This window comes from Akebia trifoliata, chromosome 11 (assembly GCF_017979445.1).
Source record: "Akebia trifoliata isolate Shusen 1 chromosome 11, ASM1797944v1, whole genome shotgun sequence".
NCBI lineage: Eukaryota > Viridiplantae > Streptophyta > Magnoliopsida > Ranunculales > Lardizabalaceae > Akebia > Akebia trifoliata.
In genome coordinates, this window is record NC_141385.1 from 47,877,938 (window position 1) to 47,900,606 (window position 22,669).

Here is a 22,669-nt window from a genome sequence, read left to right on the forward strand (position 1 = left end):
CTTCAACAAATCATGGCAATAATCCACCTTCAACCATTTGTAAATTTACATGCTCCTCATGCATTTGTGCATCAAGTAGGCAATTTACACACTCCTGAAGATCATCTTATTTCCTAGATGTCAAGTATATCTTCCTTGAATATTAAACATTCTGTTTTTTATTCTTCCAATTGCTTCAATGCTACAATCTCACTCAATCATAATCTCTCATGGATTATTGATACCGGGGCTACAGACCATATGGTTTGTTCTGTTTCTTTATTTACAACCATAACTGCTGTCATTTCTACTCATGTTAAACTTTCCAATGGTCAGCTTGCATTAGTCACACATATTGGTATTATTTGTATATCAGATTCTCTCATTCTCACTGATGTATTGTGTGTACCCTTTTTTTCATTTAACCTCATTTCTGCCAGCAAACTCATCAAGTCTCTTCATTGTTGTTTTATATTCCTTGATACTTTTTATTTTTTGCAAACTCTAATTAATTGGAGAACGATTGGAGTGGGTAAATAAAGGAATGGGTTATACTATCTACTGCAACAACCATCTCAGTTTTCTTCTTTATCTCTCCCTGTTTCTAGTCCTAAGATTTCTGTACATTCTGTTAAAAATGTTTTGGATTATCTATGGCATTATAGGCTAGGTCATATATCATCTTCTAGATTACACTTATTGTCTTCTTTCATTCCTGAAATTTCTGTTAAACAAAATAATGTTTGTACAATATGCCCTCTTGCTAAATAATGCAGGCTTCCATATCCTATTAATGTTTCTAAATCAAATAAAATCTTTGATTTGGTGCATTGTGATATTTGGGGACCATTTGCAATTAAATCCCTTACTGGTTCTCAATATTTCTAAACAATTGTTGATGATTACTCAAGATTCATTTAGGTACATCTTATGCATACCAAATCTCAAGCTCGACCACTTGTCCAATCTTTCTTTCAAATGGTTAAAACTCAATTTGATTCCAATATCAAAGTTTTTCGTACTGATAATGGTCTAGAGTTTTGTATGGATGATTTTTATAGTTCCAAAGGCTCCATCTATCAATTAAGTTGTGTTGAATGCCCTCAACAAAATGCTATAGTTGAGAGGAAACATCAACATTTATTGAATGTGTTTAGATCATTAAGATTCCAAGCTCATTTACCTTTACATTTTTGGGGTGATTGTCTCCTTACAACAACTCATATCATCAACAGACTTCCCACACCTCTCTTATCCAACTAATCTCCTTTTCAGCTTCTATTTTCAAAAGTACCAAACTACTCTCATCTTAGAGTCTTTGGTAGTCTTTGTTATGCATCTACTCTTGAAAGGTCTAGAAGTAAATTTAATACTCGTGCAATTCCATGCATCTACATTGGTTATCCTTCAGGAACCAAGGGTTATAAATTGTTTAATCTCTCAATTAAGTCAATCATCATTTCCAGAAATGTGATTTTCTATGACCATATTTTTCCTTATGCTTCTAATCTGTTAACATCTAATTCAGATGGTTGTTTTGTTTTTCCCAATGCTGTTCCTAATTTAGAAACATAAAATTTTGAACATTATGCTATACCTCATTCATTAGTAACTCCTGCAGTTCCTATTTCATTACTTCCTGCTGTTTCATCACCATCTAATGTTCCTACTCGACAGTCTTCTAGAATTAGAAAAATTCTAGGTTACTTGCAGAACTTTCATCATAATGTATCTATTCCTTCTACATCACTCTCATTAGTTCTTTAAGATAAATCAGATTCTGCATCAGGTATTAGGTTTCCTCTTTCTCAAGTTCTTAATTACTCAAAACTTTCATCCAAACAACAAATTTTTAGCATGTCAATTTCTGCCAATGTTGAACCAAAATCCTTTAAACAAGCTGTTCAGTATGCAGAATGGCGTGAGGCAATGAAAACTGAGATTGATGCACTTGAGAAAAACAAAACCTAGATTCTTATGGATCTTCCTCCTAGAAAAATTCCCATTCGATGTAAATGGATTTATAAGATTAAACATAATTCAGATGGTTCCATTGAGAAATATAAGGCTTGTTTAGTTGCTAAAGGTTATAATCAATCTGATGGAATTGATTACATTGAAACCTTTTCTCCTGTGGCTAAACTCACTACTGTGAGAACTATGTTAGCCTTAGCTTCTTCTAAGAAATGGCACATTCAACAGCTAGATGTGAATAATGCTATCTTACATGGAGATTTACCTGAGGAAGTGTACATGGAACTACCTCCTGGTTTTGATTCCAAAGATAAAGGCCATGTATGCAAGCTCACAAAATCATTATATGGCTTAAAGCAGGCATCAAGGCAATGGTTTTCTAAATTTTCAAATTTCCTTTTGGAGCATGGATTTCAACAGTCCACGGTTGATTCCTCTCTGTTTACTCGATTACAAGGAGATTCTGATATTGCACTTCTTGTGTATGTTGATGACATTCTGATAGCTGGTAATAGTTTAAATGCTATTAATGTTCTTACTACATTTCTAAATTCCAAGTTCAAGCTTAAAGATTTAGGAAATGTCAAATACTTCCTTGGTTTGGAAGTTGCTCGCAATTCACAGGGGATTTCTCTTTGTCAAAGAAAATATATTCTTGAAATTCTTTAAGTTTGTAGTTTATTAGCAGCTAAACCTGCTTCTTCTCCAATGGACTCCAATTTGAAAGTCTCTCGTGAAGATGGTGATCTTATTTCTGATCCCACTGTATATCGAAGATTAATTGGCAAGTTGATTTACTTGACAATCACAAGGTCTGACATTTCATTTGCAGTCCAAATCTTAAGTCAATATATGGACAGTCTAAGACAACCACATCTTGATGTAGTTCACAGGGTCCTTCGATATCTGAAAACAGCTCCAGGGCAAGGAATTTTTTTCCCTGCTACTTCTAGTTTTCAGCTAAAGGCCTTTTGTGACAGTGATTGGGCCGGCTGTATTGATTCTCGAAGATCAACTTCTGGTTTTTGCTTGTTTCTTGGAGATTCCTTAATTTCCTGAAAATCTAAAAAGCAAGCTACTGTATCCAGGTCGTCTGCTGAGGCAGAATATCGCTCTATGGCGTCAACAACATGTGAAATTACGTGAATTTTCTCCATTCTTAGGGATTTTCGAATCCATCATCCTCAACCAGCCTTACTGTTTTGTGACAGCAAAGTAGCTATTTCAATTGCTGCAAATCCATTATTTCACGAACGCACAAAACATATAGAAATAGATTGTTACATTATTCGTGACAAGATACTGCAAGGTTCCATTCGCACAATGCATGTATCATCTAACAACCAATTGGCAGATTTGTTCACCAAAGCCCTTGGAGTTGCTCCATTTCTTTTCTTACTTTCCAAGATGAATGTCTTAAATGTTTCCTCTCAACCTTCATCTTGAGGGGGGCTCTTAGATAGAGTTGGTTAAGTTAGTTTGATCAGTTTTGATTTGTTGTCAAAGTGGTTAGAAAGTTAGTTTTAACTGATTCAGTTTATACAGTTGGTTAAGTTAGTTTGATCAGTTTTGATTAGTTGTCAAAGTGGTTAGAAAGTTAGTTTTAACTGATTCAGTTTATATGTAGCTTAGATGTTTATATATAGATCAATGTAAACATTTTGTAATAGACACAGTTTTCATAATACATATTCTTAATTCATCTTCTTCCTTCTACTTCTGTTAAGTACACTAAAGAGGAGGATTGGTGGACTGCTTGTTTTCATAGTGAGGGCTAAAAAATATGGAGGGTATTTGGAAACAAATGTGATACCATTTCCAAAAAAAAGATCCCTAGTCTAAATGGTGTTATCGCATTGCTTACTTATTTAATTTGCCTATGTTAGCCTGGAAAGCCTTTGTTGGAGATCAAATGGGCCTCCTTAGCCCTAGGCATTTGTAAGTTTCTTCTTTATTAATACAATTCCTTGCTTGATACCACAAAAAAAAAAAAAAAAAAAAGTTAAACCATCACTTTTTCTCCAAAAAAAAAAATAATAATAATAAAATTGAATAGCTTGAATTGATATTTCGCTCAATTTATCACTTGCACATGCATGTGATGTCATGCACCTCTACGTACGTCAACCGTGTAAGGCTGCATGGGTCGTCTCTTCCATGCATGCAGATGCCGCCCTTAATGCAACTGCAAGTTTAGCGTGCTAACCAGGCTTCAAGGACATCTACTTCTGGGGATTTTATTCGGTTGTGGGCCTTCTTCCTTAATGGCTCAAAAAGCCTTTATAGATGATGTTTATGGGTCTTCCATTGATAAGAATTATTAACCATGTGGGTATGTCTCTTTTTGAAAACTATTTCTATTTATACAATTTACGCATTTAGCAACAAAAAAAAATAAAAATCCTGATGAGAGAGAATTTGCAACATGAACAGTAGAGGGGCTACTGGGCCTAATCGCTTTTTTGGGATGTTCTCTCAAAAATTGTGGAAATCATCAAGGTGGACCTCCTATTAGTTTATGCAAAAATTGTTTTTTAAGAACATGTTGCCTTTTGATGGTATTTCAATTTTGCAAGATGACATGTTTGCTCAGGAAAGGAATTTTCTTGCATCTTTTAATTGCTCTTCTTGCCTTCTTCCAGCTCAAACTTGGGGAGTGGCATTGGCTTCATTGGAAGGAATCACCTTGGCAAATTCCTTTTAGGAGCTTGGAATAAAAGAGAGGAAAAGGATATTGTCCTCATTGAGCTTCAAGCAATCAAAAAAGCCATTCGATTTGCTTTAAATTGAAATCTCCATAATATCCTGATTTCTGCAGATTCTTGTTACGCTATTCAATGCATCAATAATGAATTATAAATTTCATAAAAATACTTCTGAATTATCCACAGATTTCTCCATCTGAGTAGTCACTTCTTGATGTGTGCTTTTGAATTCTATTGGAGGGAGGCCAATAGAGTCGTTGATTGCCTAGCAAAGCGAAGTGCTCAATCTCAAGTTTTTTCAATAATTTCACTACTACAAAAAAGACTTTAGACATCACATCTATTTAAATAAACGTTGGGTTTTGAAAAGATGATATCTAAAGTGCAGTTTTTACAGGTGGAGGGATTGCGCCAAAATATGCTGGACTTCAGAAATAGGTTTATGTATGAACTTAACAATCAATTTTGGGAAAACAAATATCTAAAATCCTCTTTTATGCATATTTTTTCATTAGAAGAATAGACATTGCATAAAAAGTGATGTCTAAAGTCCTTTTTGTTGAGTGATTTAACCACCAGTAAGGACTCCATCTCAACTATAACATTAACATCCTTCAAGTCGAAAGTTAACAAAGCTTCAAAGAGGGTTCTACACTCTACTAAGTTGTTAGATGAGGACTCCCCTTAATTTACAATCCTTAAAATTGGGAGATTCAGCCTATCTTCATTTAGAGAATCCTTGACCAATAAAGGGTGATTGATGGGATTGAGAAAGCTAGAGGAAGATCCTGTATGAACAACATAACTTGCCAAAGATTCTAGCCATTTTTGAAAGCTTGAAGTTTTCCCAAGCTTGTCAAGTTCCAACAGTTATCACCAATTCCAGTTCAAGTTCCAAACGCTATAAGAAGTATTCAAGGTACATTGCACTCATGGAGGTACGAAAGCCTGGTCAGGAAAATAAATAAAAAATATTTCTTAAGAGTACTCTTCTTGCAGTTTTGAATTCTATTGGAGGGTTCGGAAGTGAATTGAGCTGTTGACTATTTAACTATATTGGGGGGCCATGGAAAAAAAATATATTGGGTGCAGCAGAAGGGATTTTTTATTGTTATTGATGGATCTTATATCCGTCAAGATTTATGGAGAATTATCCATGATGATCAAATATGTAACTATTCTTGTCCTTGATTAAATAAAAGGGAGGGCCCCCTCTATTTCCCCAACTTACCAATAACTGATAAAACCGATTTCTGGGTAATTTCACTAGTGTGTGGCACTTTTTCTTTTTCTTTTTTCTGTTAATGGCCCCTCTTATAGGTGTGTTAGGGGAATGATGATATGAAACAAGATGATCCTTTCTCACCTGCTGTTATTATTGTTGAAGAAGTTTTGAGAATAGGCCTGAATATTTAGGTTGAGTTTAAATAGAGAGGTTCGAAGGAAAACATCATTCTCTAACCCTTTCCCAACTTTTTGTTGATGAAATCACTTTTTTAGGGCTTCAAAAATAATTCCTATTTAATTTATGATATTTTTATGGCATACAAGAAAGCAGCATGGAAAAAAAATTGACATTGTGAGGAGTAAATTTTTCATGTCCAAGTACACCGAAACAAAGAGAATTCAACATGGGTGCCGATAAACTAGCTAAGAGGTTTTCATTGAGAAAGGGTTAGAGAACACAAGCCCTTAAGAAGAAGTAGAAGAGTCTATTTCAAACCAGGATTTTGGGGATAACTTTGTCATTAAAACTAACTATTACTCACAACACCAAACAAAGCAAGCCTGTTAGACTAAACCCTATGATCTGAAGTATAAATCAAACAAGAACACAAGAATCTCATATGACACAAGATATACGTGGTTCAATCAAAGCATCAACCTTCGTCCACGGGTGAAAAACGACGATTTCACTATATTAACCAAAGAATAACTAGGTTACAATTTCTCTCTGTCTCTCGTATATCTCTCACACCCCTTTAGGGTTTCATCTCTTACCCTTAATATACTTAGGGTGACAAAGAGGTTAAACGGGTCGGATCCAAAATCAAATCAAATGGGCCCAATATTACCAATTAAACGGGTCATGCAAGTCTTTAATGGATCATCAAAAGATCCGGGTTGAATTCACGACAACTTTCCATATACAAGAATAGAAGACATAACCCAACAAAGCCATATATAGTTGGAAAGGTCTCTGAGTCTATTTTCCAACGCCTCAAACGTGCACCACTTGGAGCTCTGTAGAAGAAGTTATGGGCAAAATACTAAAGGGTGTCTAAGCAGCAAAAACAAAATTTTAGAAGTTTAAATTCTTTTTGGCTTTTGGTCCAGCACTTGTTCTTAGACTTTTGACTTTGATAGTTGTAGTTGTTTAGAGATTAATTGTCTTTCAAGTCCCTAAGTATCTTCTTTCTTGGAGGTTAAGTCAAAAATTAAGTTAGTGAAATATTTAAGCTCTTAAGTTGTAAAAAACAAGGTAGTTTTTTTGGAGAATTTAAAAGAAGGTCAACACTTTGTTTTGAAGAAGAAAGTGTTCATCTTCGTTTCTTGCTCTTATCCCTTAGTGGATTTCCAACGGATGACGAGCTAAATTAATTCGAGTTACCCACGTGTAGTTCCTTCTCATTTCTCTACTTTTCGATGTCAAATCTTCTATGTTAAAGAGTCTGAAGTTGAGTTGCCCATGGATCTTAAAAAGGCTTATTGGGATGATCGTATAGGTCTCTCCAATACTCACTCTTCAAGCTTCCAAATTAAACACACATGTGTATGTATACGTGTATGTGTGAGAGAGAAAGAGTTCCTTCAAGTGTGTGTAAGTCCCTAAGCGAATTGTGGTGACTTCTAGAACAAGTGGGTAAGGATGACTTGAGCTAGATCGTGGGGATTAGCTTAAATATCGGCATAGGGAGTGAAGTAACAAGGGCTTAAGGCCGTGACACAATGCTATGATTCTCTACATATGGGGAATGCCCCTGATATTTCTTATACTGTATATATATTTTTGCTAAGTAAGAGAAGGATATACTGATTGAAAATATCCATTGGGAGGATATGCATATTTTCAGAGAAGGAAACAATTGTTGAAGATATGATCAATTAGGCCCGGTCAAAGTGTGTGTGTATGTGTCTGGGCGCGTGTGTTTTTGAGTCGGTCCACATTAATTTGTGTTGGGTTTGTAACTAACGTAAGTGACTCACTTTGTGGTGCTTCTAAAAGGATGGGGCATAATGTAAGTCTAAGTCTTATCTAGAGAAAAGAGTAGAGAAAGAAAGAAAACCTAGAAAAAAGAGGTTGAAAGGTTTGGGAAGATTGAGATCTAGAAAAACATGAAACTAAGTGATAGAGATAATTCATTGGATTGATTTGGCCCGTCTTTCTTCATAATGAAATCGAACTCCAACACTCATACCTCCGTGAACATAGCTTTCAGGTGAATCACGGAAAATCTTGTGTTGTGGGTATTGTCGTCTTATCCTTTCTTTGTGTGATTGTTTATTTTCTTTACATTTGCTACAATTAGTTGGGTTTATCCTTCATTGTCATTATCAAATAAGGTCTTAGAATGTGTGACATACAAGGTATTTGGTGAAATACCCAATAGATGTTTAATCAAATTACTAATTGAGCTTCATAGAGGTGTTCACATACCTAACAAAAATGTGACTGGTGTTTTAGCTGACCATGCATGCCTCAAAATCCTGTGCCTCATTACCTTCCATTTCTTCTATTGAATTCTCCCCATTAAAGCTTTTAAGGGGCATGATGTATTAGTTTGTATCATGCACAGTTGGTTTGATGGTCCTTCATTATTAGACTCATTTCTAGATGCTAAAGGAAATAAAATATATGAATTCTGGGATCAAGGATGTTGCAGATTGGAAGATGATTGGTTGATGCTAACATTTGACGATGAGTAAGTTAATTTTATTTCCAGACAGGAATATATTGTCTTGGGCATCCAAGAACAAGATCATTTAGATAGCTTCATCTTTGGGGATACTTTTGTCAAAATTTGTTTGGTACTCCATTAGACTAGCAGGCATGAACTATTAATTAAAAATAATAATAATTGATTGAAGCTGTTGTTGCTGGTCGGGTAGCCATTGCCAGGGCCACTAACTGTGAATGGCCACTTCTATTCAACACCAAGACATCTGTAATCTTTTTAATTCCTATTGTTTTATTTAATGAAATTCTCTTGCTTTTCCCAAAAAAAAAAAAAAAGGTGAATAACTAATCATACTCAATAACAAAACATATGGGAAGACAGTAACATATATATTTTTTAAAACAGGTATAACAGAAATCAATTAACAGTACCACATGGCAGAAACAAAAACAAAAGCCAAAAATAAAGAAAGAAAAAAACAGAAACAGAAACAAACACGAAGACACACATATATAAAGAAAAAAACCTTGAACAGAACTCCCAACTCTTAAACTTCACTGAGGAGGAGGATGAGGGTGAGGATAAGGAAGAGCAAGCTGCTTATTCTTGTGGTTATTCAGCCAGATCTGGAAGTTCTTTCTCGAAACCCCGATCTCGTCACAGAAATGTTGAAGTTCAGCCTTCCGATCCCTCTTGGGCATCTTCCACCCAAGACTTTCAGCAAAAGCCCTCATCCTCTCTTTCTGATATGAAGTATAAACAGTACTCCTTCTCCTGGTCCCCTGCGGTGCTTCGGTCGCAATTGGGACAGCCTCTAAAATTCTGTTGTTCATACCAACTGCAACTGGCACATCTCTTAAGCGATGACTGCCCTCAACCCTGTTGCCAGTATCAGCAATGGTAACAACACCAGTGTTGTTTTGAACCACTTTGTGGTGGAAGTTTCGGTGACATCCGCAAGCGACACAGTAGAGCCCAGTTATCATGGTATAGCCGGCCATGTATTCATTACATCCATCACCGACGAATACACCCATGGTAGCAGCATAGTTTCGTCGGCACTCTTTGTATACAATCCTCTCGCTATTTCCCTCCATCTCTCTCTCTCTCTCTCTCTCAGACACATAAAAACACAGAAACGCACATCTATATAATGTGCTTGAGGCACTAGGGTTATAAAAAAATTCACAGCTAGGACATTAATTTACACACAAATTGGTATTTGTTCTGGATGGAAACATTTTAGTGGATTGACAAAGGAGCAATAATAACCTGATTGTGTATTATATAGTCTCATCTGTCAGATCAATCCTTTCAATAGATCCAATGGAAGGTATTTGTAGAGACATGATTGAGCGTAATTCCTTGTTGCATGGTGACAAAAAGTAGAGAGATTTATCCGGCAGAGCTAACTGTTGCATTTTCCTTTTATTTTTTATTACAAAAACTCCCTTGAAGTTCTGACAACTCCAAGGGAACCTCACTTAATGATATTTGTTACCCACCAAATCTTAGATTGGGGATCTGCATCATAAAATTCTAATTAATGCCTTTAATTTGTTACTTAACATGTCTTTTGAGTGGATACATCAATCTATGGCATCCAAAAACAGATCTGATTCAACTGGCTTATAAAGGAAAAAAATTTAAGAACTTAAAAAAAAAAAAAAAAAAAAGAGTAAGTTTTCCCGTTTAATTTAAGTTTTAAATTTAGGATTTTGATAGCCATTTTTTTTAACACCTTTGATAAAGTTCAAAATGGATTGTTTTTTGAATTTTTTTTTCTTTGAATTTGAGTTTTTCCTTGAAATCTAGAAGTCTGCACTGTTGGATTTTCAATTTGATAATCCATATGTGCCCAATGACCCTTAGATAGATTTGAAATCTTACTAAATTAGTCGTGCTAATCTGATTCATAAAAAGCAAGGTTTGTTCAGTAACAAACTTATAAAGTAAGGAAGTTTTTGTAATAAATTACAACAGATAAGTCTGCCCAGTGAATTATCTCTCTTAAAACTTATAAGTAATAAATTGGTAAAATAGGAAAGAATAATACTAAAACACACTTTAAAAAAATAAAGATACTTAAATATACTCAGCTGATGTGGAAAGTTTATAGAACCATAGATTTTTTGTTGTATATCTCGGGAAAAATCAATGGCTATGCTCACATTCCATGGCAGTTGAGTGCATTTGAATATCTTTTTTTTATGCAGTTTAACGTGGAAATAAGCATCTAACTTGGACAGCATGCGTTTTGTAAAGGTTCACGTGATCGACTCTTTGGTGACGCTAAAATACTATAATTTAAGCAAACAACAAAACACTTAATTATAATTCTGATTGCTAATTTAGCAAATAAATGAATTAATAAAATAAACTAGTTTAAATTGATTTTTTTTTTCTATCAATAAGCTAGGGTTCGAAGGGAGACCTCATCTATTCAATAAACTATCGACAATGCTACAGATGAGATCTAACTAAATCATCCAATAGGATTTTGCTTAGATAAGTAGGGATGTAGTCCTTACCCTCAAAAAAAAAAAAAAAAAAACCTCCAAAAATGAAGTAGTCCTTAATTTTTATTTTATTTTTTAAAACACGGGAAAACACCTAATTTAGGAAGGAAATCTGTGGCGCGGTTGGTCTCTCTTCAATAGAAATTAAATGAGCATTCTTAGATCAAGAATGTATCATTCCAATAATGAATAAAATCACCATTAATAGCTTTTATGGCATAGTTAGAGTCCATACAAAAAATAATTTTATCGATGCTCCTTAAATTCACAAATTTCAAGGCTTCAAAGAATCATTTATGAATGGAAGCCGAATCCTTGCACGATTTGTTGGACCTTTGATCATTCAAATGTGAAATGTCCTAAAGGTGGAAAGGGGAGGAAAATTACACCAACAAATCACCATTATTTTGTTTATTAAGGGTATGTTTGATTGCACATGGAAAATAGGGTGCAAAATCAATTTCCGTGGAAAATCAATTTTTCAAGTGTTTGATTGCACATGGAAATGGAAATTCATTTTCCACTCAATTTAAAAAGTCCACTAAATCATGGATTTCACTTTCCCACCCATATGGGTGGGAAAATGAAATCCACCTATATTTTCCATCCTCAATTCTTCCTTACCACCACCACTACCACCACCATCACCACCACCACCACCATTACACTAACCTTGCTGTCGTCGTCACCATCGCCATCGCCGTCACCGTCGATTCCGTCTCCGACCACCTTCTCTCTCTCTTCTTATTATTTTTCTTCTTCTCCTTCTTCTCCATCCCTCACCTCTTCCGCCACCACCACCACCACATTCTCCCTCCATCTTCCTCACTTACCTCTGTCACCGCCCTCGTCGTCGTCGCCGTCGCCGTCGCAGTCGCAACATCCTCCCCCCTCCCTCTTCTTCGTCATCTTCTTCTTCCTCTCCCCCTCCTCTCATCTTCTTCCTCTTTCTCCTTTTCTTTTTTCTCATATTTTTCCATGATTTTGTCCAGATGGAATCAAACAATGGAATTTGATTTTCCAACCCTACCTATTTTCCACAACTAATTTTCCATGGATTTCAAATTCCATGGAAAGTGACTTTCCATGCAATCAAACATACCCTAAGATTACTGGGTTTTGTCCAAGGGTATTTTGGGTAATATCATTTCATTAGTTTAAGTAGAAACAAAAAGGGTTCCTAGATGGTAGTTGTTGTCTATAAAGGGAGTTTCTTTAAAAAGGGATTTTCTCTTTGTTAGAGAGTGTGAGAAAACATTGAGTCTTTTTGTACGTATTTTTCTTCTCTTGTAAAATTTAAATGCACAAGATTTTTTAAGGTGATCTTCACATGATTGTTGAGGGTTTGTAACAATGGGAGTGAGATTCATTTCTTGTTTGGGTTCTTACTAGAGTTGGGTGTAGAGATTTGATGGGTTTCATTGGAAAGCTGAAAGTAAGTATAAATCTCCATACTTGTAATTTCTTCCTTGAGTAGTGGATTTCTATTTGCTGGCTTGCTCGTGGATGTAACCCCATTATGGGTGAACCACATGTATCTTGTATTGTGATTGTGTTCATTTCTCTACTCTCTTTATTATTATTTGCATTTGCTTTGCAACACATTATTAGGATTTGATTGTTGAAATTGATTGTTTTGAATGTTAGAAGAGATTAGTTTCAATAATCAATTTTCCGTGTGTGGCTTGGGATCTAGCCACAGCAAATACATTTGCATTGAACATTAATCTAGCCATGAATGTTAATGGAAAAAAACTTGTGACAATGGACCAAAAAGATCAGGATGGTGACCAGGCTGATGTGACAGTCTAGGTAGGATTGATGTGGCGATTGAATGTGTTCAGCTTGATGTGGCAATGCATGTGGAGATTGTGTTGAACACAAACACTTTATCTATTTTATTTGTTACTAAATTTATAGATTATTACAATAACAGAAAATCAAAAATACAAAGAAACACTATTAACAAATTTCTTAGAAACACTGCACTACTCAACAACCTTCTTAGAATATCACCTAACTAAATTGAGTCAAAGAAACAACTAATTCCTAAAATTTTGCTACCAAAATAGAAACAGTTATTGAAACTATTTTTTGTCACACATTCTCAGTCAAACACAGAGATGTTGATGTCTCTCAACACTTCCTCTCAGCACCAACTCTCTATTTATCACACCAAGTTCCTTTTTGAACTTCACAAACTTCTTGTAACACAATTCTTTGATAAATATGTCAGCAATTTGCTCATCTGTGCGGATTGGTATAAGATGAACTTCTCCTCAAAGCACTTTCTCCCTGATGAAGTGATGATTGACCTCCACGTGCTTCGTTTGAGCATGGAAAATAGGATTTTCTGCAAGCTTGATTGCACTCTCATTATCACAATGCATCCTTACTACATAATTTGTAGATTAATGCAAGTTTTTCATCAGTTGCATCAACCATACACTTTCCTGTGGTGCCATCACTGCTGCATGCTATTCTGCTTCAGTTGTAGACAAAGAAATAGTTGGTTGTCCCTTGTTGCACCATGAAATAACTCTTGAAAAGTGCAAAAATAACTTATGGTTGGCCTTCTATTTGAAAGATTGCCCGCGTAGTCAGCATCGCAAAACCCCACAACTTCACAATTGTTTCCCTTTCCATACAAAATACCAAAACTCAGTGTGCTTTTTTACATACCTTAATATACAATGAATTGCATCCAGATGTGGTTTTCTTGGATTTTGCATGAATCGGTTTAAAACACTTACTGCTTGAGCTATGACAGGCCTAGTTAAGGTTAAATAAATCATGCTACCAACTAGTTTCCTATACATAGTCTAGCCTTCAAGTTCTTCTTCTTCCTCTACTTGAAGCTTCGCATTAACTTTCATTGGAGTTGCAATCGTATTACGCTCAATCATCCCGAATGACTTAAGTAAGTTTGTGGCATATTTATGTTGGCATAGAAAAATCCCTTATTCAGTTTGATTCATCTCAAGACCAAGAAAATGCTTAAGCTCACAAAACTCCTTCATTTGGAATCTTGTACAAAGATTAAGTTGAACATTTTTTATTTCCTCTTGATCATCTCCAGTTATAATTAAGTCATCTACATAGACTAATATAACTAAAATTTTATTAATCTTAGCCTTTATGAACAAGCTTGAATTTAAAGGTGCTACTGAGTATCCACTAGCTACTAAAAATTCTGCAATCTTCTCATACCAAGCCCTTAGAGCTTGTTTCAAACCGTATAAAGCCTTTTTCAACTTGCAAACATATTATGGATTTTTAGAGTTCACGAACCCCTTGGGTTGCTCCATGAAAATTTCATGATTCAACTCACCATACAAAAAAGCATTTTTTACATCCATTTGTCATACGTCTAATGTTTACAAGCAGGAAGAGTGATGAGTACATGAATTGTTGTAATTTTGGCTATCGGGCTAAATGTCTCGTCATAGTCATGATCAAATTTTTGAGAAAAACCATGAGCAACAAGTCGAGCTTTGTACTTTTCTATTGATCCATCTAGTTTGATTTTGACATTATACACCCACTTGCAAGTAATGGGCATTATTCCAACTGGCCTTGACACTAAATCCCACATCTCATTTTTCTTCAAAGTTGAGATCTCCTCTATCATTACTTCCTCCCATTCAAAAATGCCTTGAGCATCCTCATAAGATGCTAATTCTATGATACCATCTTTATCATTAACAGCTATTGCAAATGCTACATTCATATACTTTGGATTTAGCTTGCGAATCCGAGACGATTTTCATACCTCACTCCCAGCTTCTTCAACTTTGAGCTCTTCCAATTGAGACTCCCTCATTTCTTCAGTTGTTTGTGTCTGATGAAGACCTAATTGCCATGGATTTTGCTGATTTGAAACTTTTGAAATCATTGGAATATCTTGTTGATTTACTTCATTGGGATTCTAATCGTTGTAATCTCTAAAAACGAATGAATATTTGTGTGATTGTGTTTTATTTTCAATGATGAACTAATTTCCATTCTAAGTTTATAATAGAACTCATTCATGATGCTTGATTAATTTTTTTTTCTTTTTTCTATGATTATTTTTACATGTAATTATTTATTTTATCCTATGTTTAATGCGATTTAATTAACTAATCATTGATTGAATTAAATTGGTGAATCTTATAATATCGACAGAGTTGTTTTGTGTTCATGACCTAAATAGAATAACATGTGTTAATTTGAGATAAGCATATACTCACGTTGTATGTAGATCCTTTATGAGAGTTTATTCTTAATGAATTATTCTTGATTTAATTCTCATAGACATATAGGGAGTTAATTTAGGAATGTATTTTTACATGACCTTCAATAGAGGCTTGTAAAGAATTTAGTATTCTTGAGTAATAATTATAGTGGATTAATTTATCATAGAAGAAAGGAGAATCTAATCAAGTGAAAAGTTTAGGGGAAATTATAAACCTAGATTTCATCACTCATTAATCTTAATCTTGAAACTTATTATTTGTGTTATTTTTCTTCTTTATTTTTAAATCCTATTTTTACTATTATTTGGATAAAATTAGAGTGAGATAGATTGGTAATTTGCAATTGATTGGTATTTAGTCTTCATGAAAATAATACTTTCTCAACACTTTATTACTTGTTTTGATACGCATACTTGTGTGCGTAAAATACGCAACAGATTCTCCATTTCAGGATCATCTGAGGTAAGCTCAAATTTAACTGAATCTTCAGAATTTATTTTCTCTTGCAACTTCATTTAAAGTTTATCATTGTCTTGGAGAGTGACTTGATCAAATGACCACCATGAAAACGCCTCATCGAGCACAACATTTCTTGAAATGTATACACAAGCTATTGTGGGATCCACACATCTTCAACCTTTCCTCTCCTAGTCATACTTGGTGAATATACACTGAATTGCTTTCTTATGAAGTTTGTTGTGCAATTGATTTGGTACAAACATTTAACATACTGAACCAAAAATTCGAAGATGCCTTACAACTGGTTTGATTCCAAAGAGTTTTTCATATGTTGAGATAAACCTGAGTTTCGGTTGAGGAAGACGATTTGTAACATAGGTGGTTGTTTTCATGCATTCTACCCAAAAACAAGCTGGTACATTCTTCTCATGCATTATGCTTCGAGATGTTTCTGTTAGATGCCTACTTTTCCTCTTCACCACCCTATTTTGTTGAGGTGTGTGAGGACAAGTAACTTGTATGTGTATTCTATGTTTAAGCAAGTACATTTTGAACTCATTCGATGAGTACTCTCTTCCATTATCAGTCTTTAGACATTTGATCTTACAATTAAGATCATTTTCTACTTCTTCGCGGAATGCCATAAACTTTCCAAGTACTTCAGATTTTTCTTCCAAAAAATACACCCAAACATAACGAAAAAAATCATCAATAGATTTCAACATGTAACACACACCTCCAATAGATGGTACTCTAACTTTTCCTAACACGTTTGAGTGTACTAGTTCGAGTGATTTCCTTGCCCGAAAAGATGACTCGATGTAAGGAAGCTGATGTGCCTTCTCGTATTGACAATCGGGACATGCTACATCATGACAAACATCCAATTGGGGAAGTCCTTTCAATAGTTGCTTGTTCATCATCGCTTTCAACTTTTTATACCCAACATATGCAAGTCGAGCATGCCATAGATCTGTAGTTTCATTCTTTCGAGTTTTATCTACGTATGCGTCTTGATCACATTAACTAATTCTAGTCTCCTTCCCTCCAAAAGAGGAGTACTTGAAATCTGTAGTTGCTTGTAGATCTTAACATCATCAAGTCCAAAAAATACAAAATTACTTGATTTTGTTAGTTGACAAATAAACGTTAGGTTCTTCTTCATATCTGGAAAGTGGTAGACATCCTTGAATAAAGAACACTCCTTGTTAGATTACATCATGCATGTAACATCGCCTACATGAGTAATAGACAATTTTGCATTGTTTGTTGTCACCACCATTCGCCCTCCTTTGTATTCAGATTTTGTTACAAACTTTTGCTCATCACCAATCATGTGGTTTGAACACCCTGAATCGACTATCCAATCCTTAGAATAGTATATTCGATCTGATTTGTTCGCCTCCATGGAGCTAGTAGCAACAACTATTTTTGTGGTTGTTAATGCTTTTACAAATGAACCTTGTTGATCTTCAACGATGCACATAAAGGCACTCCATTCGTCTACATCATCATCATCTTTATGTTGATGACCATTTGATGTTGCAGCATTTCCTTCCTCTACTTTTTTTTTCTTAGGAAAGTGACAATCTCGAGTAAAATGGTCAAATCTTTCACAGTTGTAGCAAGATTTCTTCATTGCGGAGTTTTGAGCTCATCTCCCAAACTCGTTAAATTTTGAGACTTCCTCACCTTGAGTACCATTTTGCCCCTATTTTGGCTTCGGCTTAGGCTTGCCTTTGAGATGCTTTCTTCCCCGACCAACAAAGAGCACTTCTTCATTCTCCTTCAATGAGACACCAGCCATTTGTTTGGCTAAGCTTTCCTAGTTAGCCAAAAGGCTTTCCAATTCAAGTATACTTGGCTAAATTGACCATCCCTGGATTGCAGTAACAAACCCATTGCACTCCGGCTTCAATCCACGAATAATTATTCCTCACATACGTGCATCGGTGATTTTAGATTCTTCATCAAGTTGAGAAATCTCATGAAAAATCCCTTTGACCTTCATGAAGTATTAAGAAATGTTATGTTCCCTTAAAGATTGAACCGACTTCATTCTCAAGCATTTGTAGTCGAGCATCATTTGTTTTAGAGAACAAGGTAGCAAATGAATCCCATGCTTCCTTTGGAGAAGTTCTAATCTCTCGAATATGATCGAGCAGTTGATGGTTGCTTTCAACACGAATAAAGCCTTGCCAGCTTTAACCCTCCACTTCTTGAAGCATCTGCAGTCTCTGCAATACCATTGGGAGGTCTGACATTAGCACCATTCACCACCTCCCACAGATCCTGTCTTTGAAGTTTGGATTTTATGCAAGAATTCAAGTATTGGTAATTTGTGTTGTTCAGCTTCTAAATGTCGTTTACTGAATTGACAAGATCTATTTGATTGATCAAGCCAATAGCAATGCATAAGGTGAGATGCTAGATCTGCAATCTTTTTAACCTGGTCCTTGATCAAAGTTGTTCTGGATTTACTTCTATCTTTGATTGAGAACACCAAGTGTTTTGCTCTTATACCAAATTGTTGAACACAAGCACTTTTTATAGATGATTACAGTAATAGGAAACCAAAAATACAAGGCAACACTACTAACAAACTTCCTAGAAACACTACACTACTCAACAACCTTCCTAGAATATATCACCTAACTAAGTTGAGTCAAAGAAGCAACTAATTCCTAAAATTCTGCTACCAAAACAGAAACAATCATTGAGACTATTTTCTGTCACACATTCTCAGTCAAACACAGAGATGGTGGTGACTCAACAGACTAATGTGGTAATTCAAAGTGTTCAGATTACGTCTGGTGAAACCAATCCGATTGGTGATCTAGTTGGAGAAAAATCGGGAGTATCTCAAGCAATTGTGGTTGCACCACTCTTTACTCCTACAAAATCACCATTGAATGTTCAGAATTCGAATTTTGGTTGGGAATCTGTCAAAGGTAAATCACAAACTAGAAATACTTCTAACGGTGAGAAAATTCAACCACATGATGGGAAACAAATCAAAGTTTGAGGTGAGGATATCTCCAAGGGATTGGAGATTACGTTATTCATTGAGCCAATGAAAATTGCGAATGCGTTTGATGTGTTGGACTCTGAATTTGAAGGCAATTCTCAAGATAATGGAAATAACACAACTGTAGACAGCTCTTTTTCTGAGTCTGTGCTTGAGATGCAGTTTCATAACATTGAAAAGGATACCAAAGCTTCTAGCGTCCCACCTGTATCCAGAAAAAAGAAGAAGGGAGGAAAAAACAAGACTAAAAATGCAGAAAATCTTGAGATCAATATGAGGAATACTAGATCAAAAGTTACCCTCTGGAAGGAGAAAATTCCAAATATTAGTTCTTAATGTCGGTCGTCATGTGGAACGTGAGGGGCTTAATGATCCTAATAAAAGAAGATCAATTCATGATTTCAAGTGGACCGAAAAAGTGGAATTTGTCTGGTTGGTTAGAACCCGATGAAGTTCTCTCTTATTAAAATCTTTGAATCTGAACAACTGATTCACTGTCAGTTAAAAAGATTGAGGGACGAAATGGGATATAAAATAAATTTTGTTTATGCGGGTAATCTAGAATCTGAAAGGATAATTCTATGGGAAGAACTTCAAGTTATTGCCACAAGTAATCCTTGGGTAATCTTGGGCGATTTCAATACAATTCGATTTCAGGAGGAAAAGGTGGCATAAAGGCCAGTATCTTTACATTCAATGAGAGATTTCAATGAATGCATTACTACAATTGGTCTCTTAGACTTAAAAACTTTTGATGATTGGTTTTCTTGGTGTAATAAATACTCTAGCTCAAGACAAATCCTGAGTAGGCTTGATAGAGCATTGATTAACTCAGAATGGTTAATTCGATTCCCTCAAATGGTGTTAAATTATCTCCCCCAGGGAGTTTCGAATCATGCGCCAATTCTGTTTATGTTTCCGGAGGGGAATGTTGGTGGATTTGCAACAAAAAAAAAATTCTTTAGTTTCTGGATTGATCGGCCAGAGGTGAAGGAGATTGTGAAATATGCTTGGAGTGCTCAATTTTTTGGAAATCCAATGTTTAAAGTGGCTTGGAAATTAAGATCACGAAAAATTGATCTCCGATCTTGGAATAGGGATACTTTTGGTAACATTAATATCAGAATAGATCAAGCTAAATAAGATATTTTTTATATTCAAAAGAAAATCCAAGTAGATCCTCTAAACTTCAGGCTTGCTGAGCAAGAAAAAGTGGCTCTGAAGATGTATAATCCGGAACTGACAATTGAAGAAAATTTCTATCACCTAAAATCCCATATACAGTGGCTTAAAGAAGGAGACTGAAACACAAGATTTTTTCATTGCTTGGTGGCTTCTAATATTGCAAGAAATGGTATTATGGAGCTTGAGAATGGTCGAGGGGAAACTCTTTCTGATGAAGCTAGTATTGAAGCTTGAGAGGTTGAATTCCATTCCAACATTTTCAAAAATAGATCACCCACTGTAATTACTAATATTCCTTTTAGTTCTAAATCTTCTTTGGAACATAACCAGATTTTATTAAATCGTGTGACTGCAAAGGAAATAAAATAGGTGGTTTTTAATTCTCTGAGAAATAAATCCCTGGGGCCAGATGGTTTTGGCACGGAGTTTTTCACTGCTTATTAGGATATAGATGGCTCTGATATCTGTGATGTCGTGCTGGATTTTTTCAACTGGGGAAATTACTGAAAGAAATTAATACCACTCTCATGTGTTTAATTCCTAAGGAGGAAAATGCTAAAAAACTTGAAAAGTTTAGATCGATTGCCCTTTGTAACTATCTATCTGTGTGTCTCCCATCTATTATTAGTCCGTTTCAATCTGCATTTGTGGAAGGGAGGAAAATCAAGGATAACTTTATCCTAGCCCATTAAATGGTCCATAACTTCCAATCTTCTAAAGGCCCTAAATCATTTTGGGCAACAATTGATCTTCGCAAAGCTTATGACTGTTATTTGGTTATTTCTTGAGTTGGTTCTTCAACTGAGATGTCCTTTACCATGGGTTAATCTCATAATGGAGTGTATTTCCACTCCTAAATTTTCTGTTCAGGTTAATGGATCTTCCCATGGATTTTTTTAAAGTGAAGAGGATTACGAGAAGGAGATCCACTTTCTCCCAATCTCTTTACCCTAGTTATGGAAGCATTCACTTGTTTGATTTTCAAGGAGGTTTATTCTAATGATATTCTAATCCCTAGTGTCTTTGGTGTTCAAGGTAGTTCTCATTTGATTTTTGAGGATGATGTGATAATATTTTCCCAAGATGATAAAGATTCGCTTTTAAATGTTCATAAAGTGCTAGATCATTTTTATAATCTTTTTGGTCTGCAAGTGAATGATAAAAAGAGTTCGATGAATTTTAGTAACTCTTGTATTGATCAAACTTCGGCGTTGGAAATCCTTGGATTTAATAAACGGTCTTTCCCTATTCGTTACTTGGGTGTTCCATTTTTTAATCTTGGTTAACCCACTCCTTTTGTCAACCCCTTATAGATCAAATAGCAGAATGAATGGAAGGGTGAAAATCTTTATTTCGATCTTACACGGGCCAGATAGAACTTATCAATTCGGTTCTCTCTAGCTTCCAAATCTATTGGTCAGCTTCTTTTAATATACCTATCAGTGTATTAAAAAAAAAATAGAATCTCTCTTCAGTAATTTTTTATGGAGGAGTCCCAATTTACCAGACTCTATTCATCTTATTCGATGGCAAGAAAAATGTGTAAACCTATTCTTTTTGGGGGCCATTGGCATTTGAAATCTGAGGGAATCAAATAAAGTGGGAATGGCAAAACGTTTTTGGTATATGCTTGAAAATAAGACTATTTGGTCCAATTGGATGAGGTCTCGATATATTTGGAATGTAGATATTTGGTCTTATCAAGCATCACAGAATACTTCCTCGGCTTGAAAAGTAATTCTTAACACCATGTGAAAATAGCCCATATTTGACAATCTCGGTCTGTCAAATTTTGAGAAATTTGATGGATTTGCCTGTCAAATATTTTCTTGTAGAATTGCTTTTTTTTTTTTACGGCCTTGAACTGTCAAATTATTGGAGGATGAGCTTCAAAAAACTTTTAAAAAAAATTCTTTAGTCTATGGCCGTCAAATATGGAGGTTTAACAAACAATAAGACGGTCCTCTAATTCACCAATCACAACAAATGAAATTGTAATAACAAAATCAGGAAAAAAAAAATCATATTTGGGGATGTATCCCTTTGAATGATGCTTCTTGGGCATGGAGAGGTATTTTGAAGGTCCAAGATTTTACTAAAAATCATATTAAATTCTTACTAAGGGATGGATCTACAATATATTTTTGGAAAGACCCGTGATTAGAGGATAGCACTTTGGTTGACCAATTTGAGAGAAGACTTGCTTTTCATATGAATACCAACCTTAATGCTATGGTTTCTGGTTTTGCAGGGAATAACGGATGGGAAGGCCTTGTTAGAGATGATATCAGACTAACAAAGATTGCAAATAAAGTTGAAGCTCACCATCCTCCTTGGCCGAATGAAAAAGATAGTATAGTTTGGAAGGAGAATTCTAATGGGAAATTCACCTTGAAATTAGCATGGAACTCAATTAGAAGACATGATGAGAATATTAATTGGTATAAAGTAGTATGGAACAAGCTAAAAATTCCTCGACATTCCTTTATTGCTTGGATCACGATGAACAGAAGTCAGTTAACAGTAGAGAACCAGAGGAAGAGAGGTATAGTGCTGGTATCTCTGTGTGTGTTGTACTGAAATGATGTGGAGGATAATGAGCATTTATTTTTTAAGTTCAGCTATACTAGTGAAAGTTGGAAGAAAGTGTTGAATTGGGCAGAGATAGCAAGAGAAACATTGG

The 22,669-nt window shown here is 35.2% G+C and overlaps 1 protein-coding gene across 1 annotated transcript; it reads right to left on the minus strand.

Moving 5' to 3' along the window:
- Positions 1–9,111: 9,111 nt before the first annotated feature.
- On the minus strand, positions 9,112–9,654 carry LOC147392249 (zinc-finger homeodomain protein 13-like). The gene has a single exon (XM_086459159.1). It carries the CDS (start codon positions 9,652–9,654, stop codon positions 9,112–9,114), a length of 543 nt encoding a protein of 180 aa, XP_086315285.1.
- Between the last annotated feature and the right edge of the window lie 13,015 nt (positions 9,655–22,669).

Coding starts and splice junctions, on each gene's coding strand:
- LOC147392249 (XM_086459159.1), bottom strand. CDS start 9,654: ATGGAGGGAAATAGCGAGAGGATTGTATACAAAGAGTGCCGACGAAAC.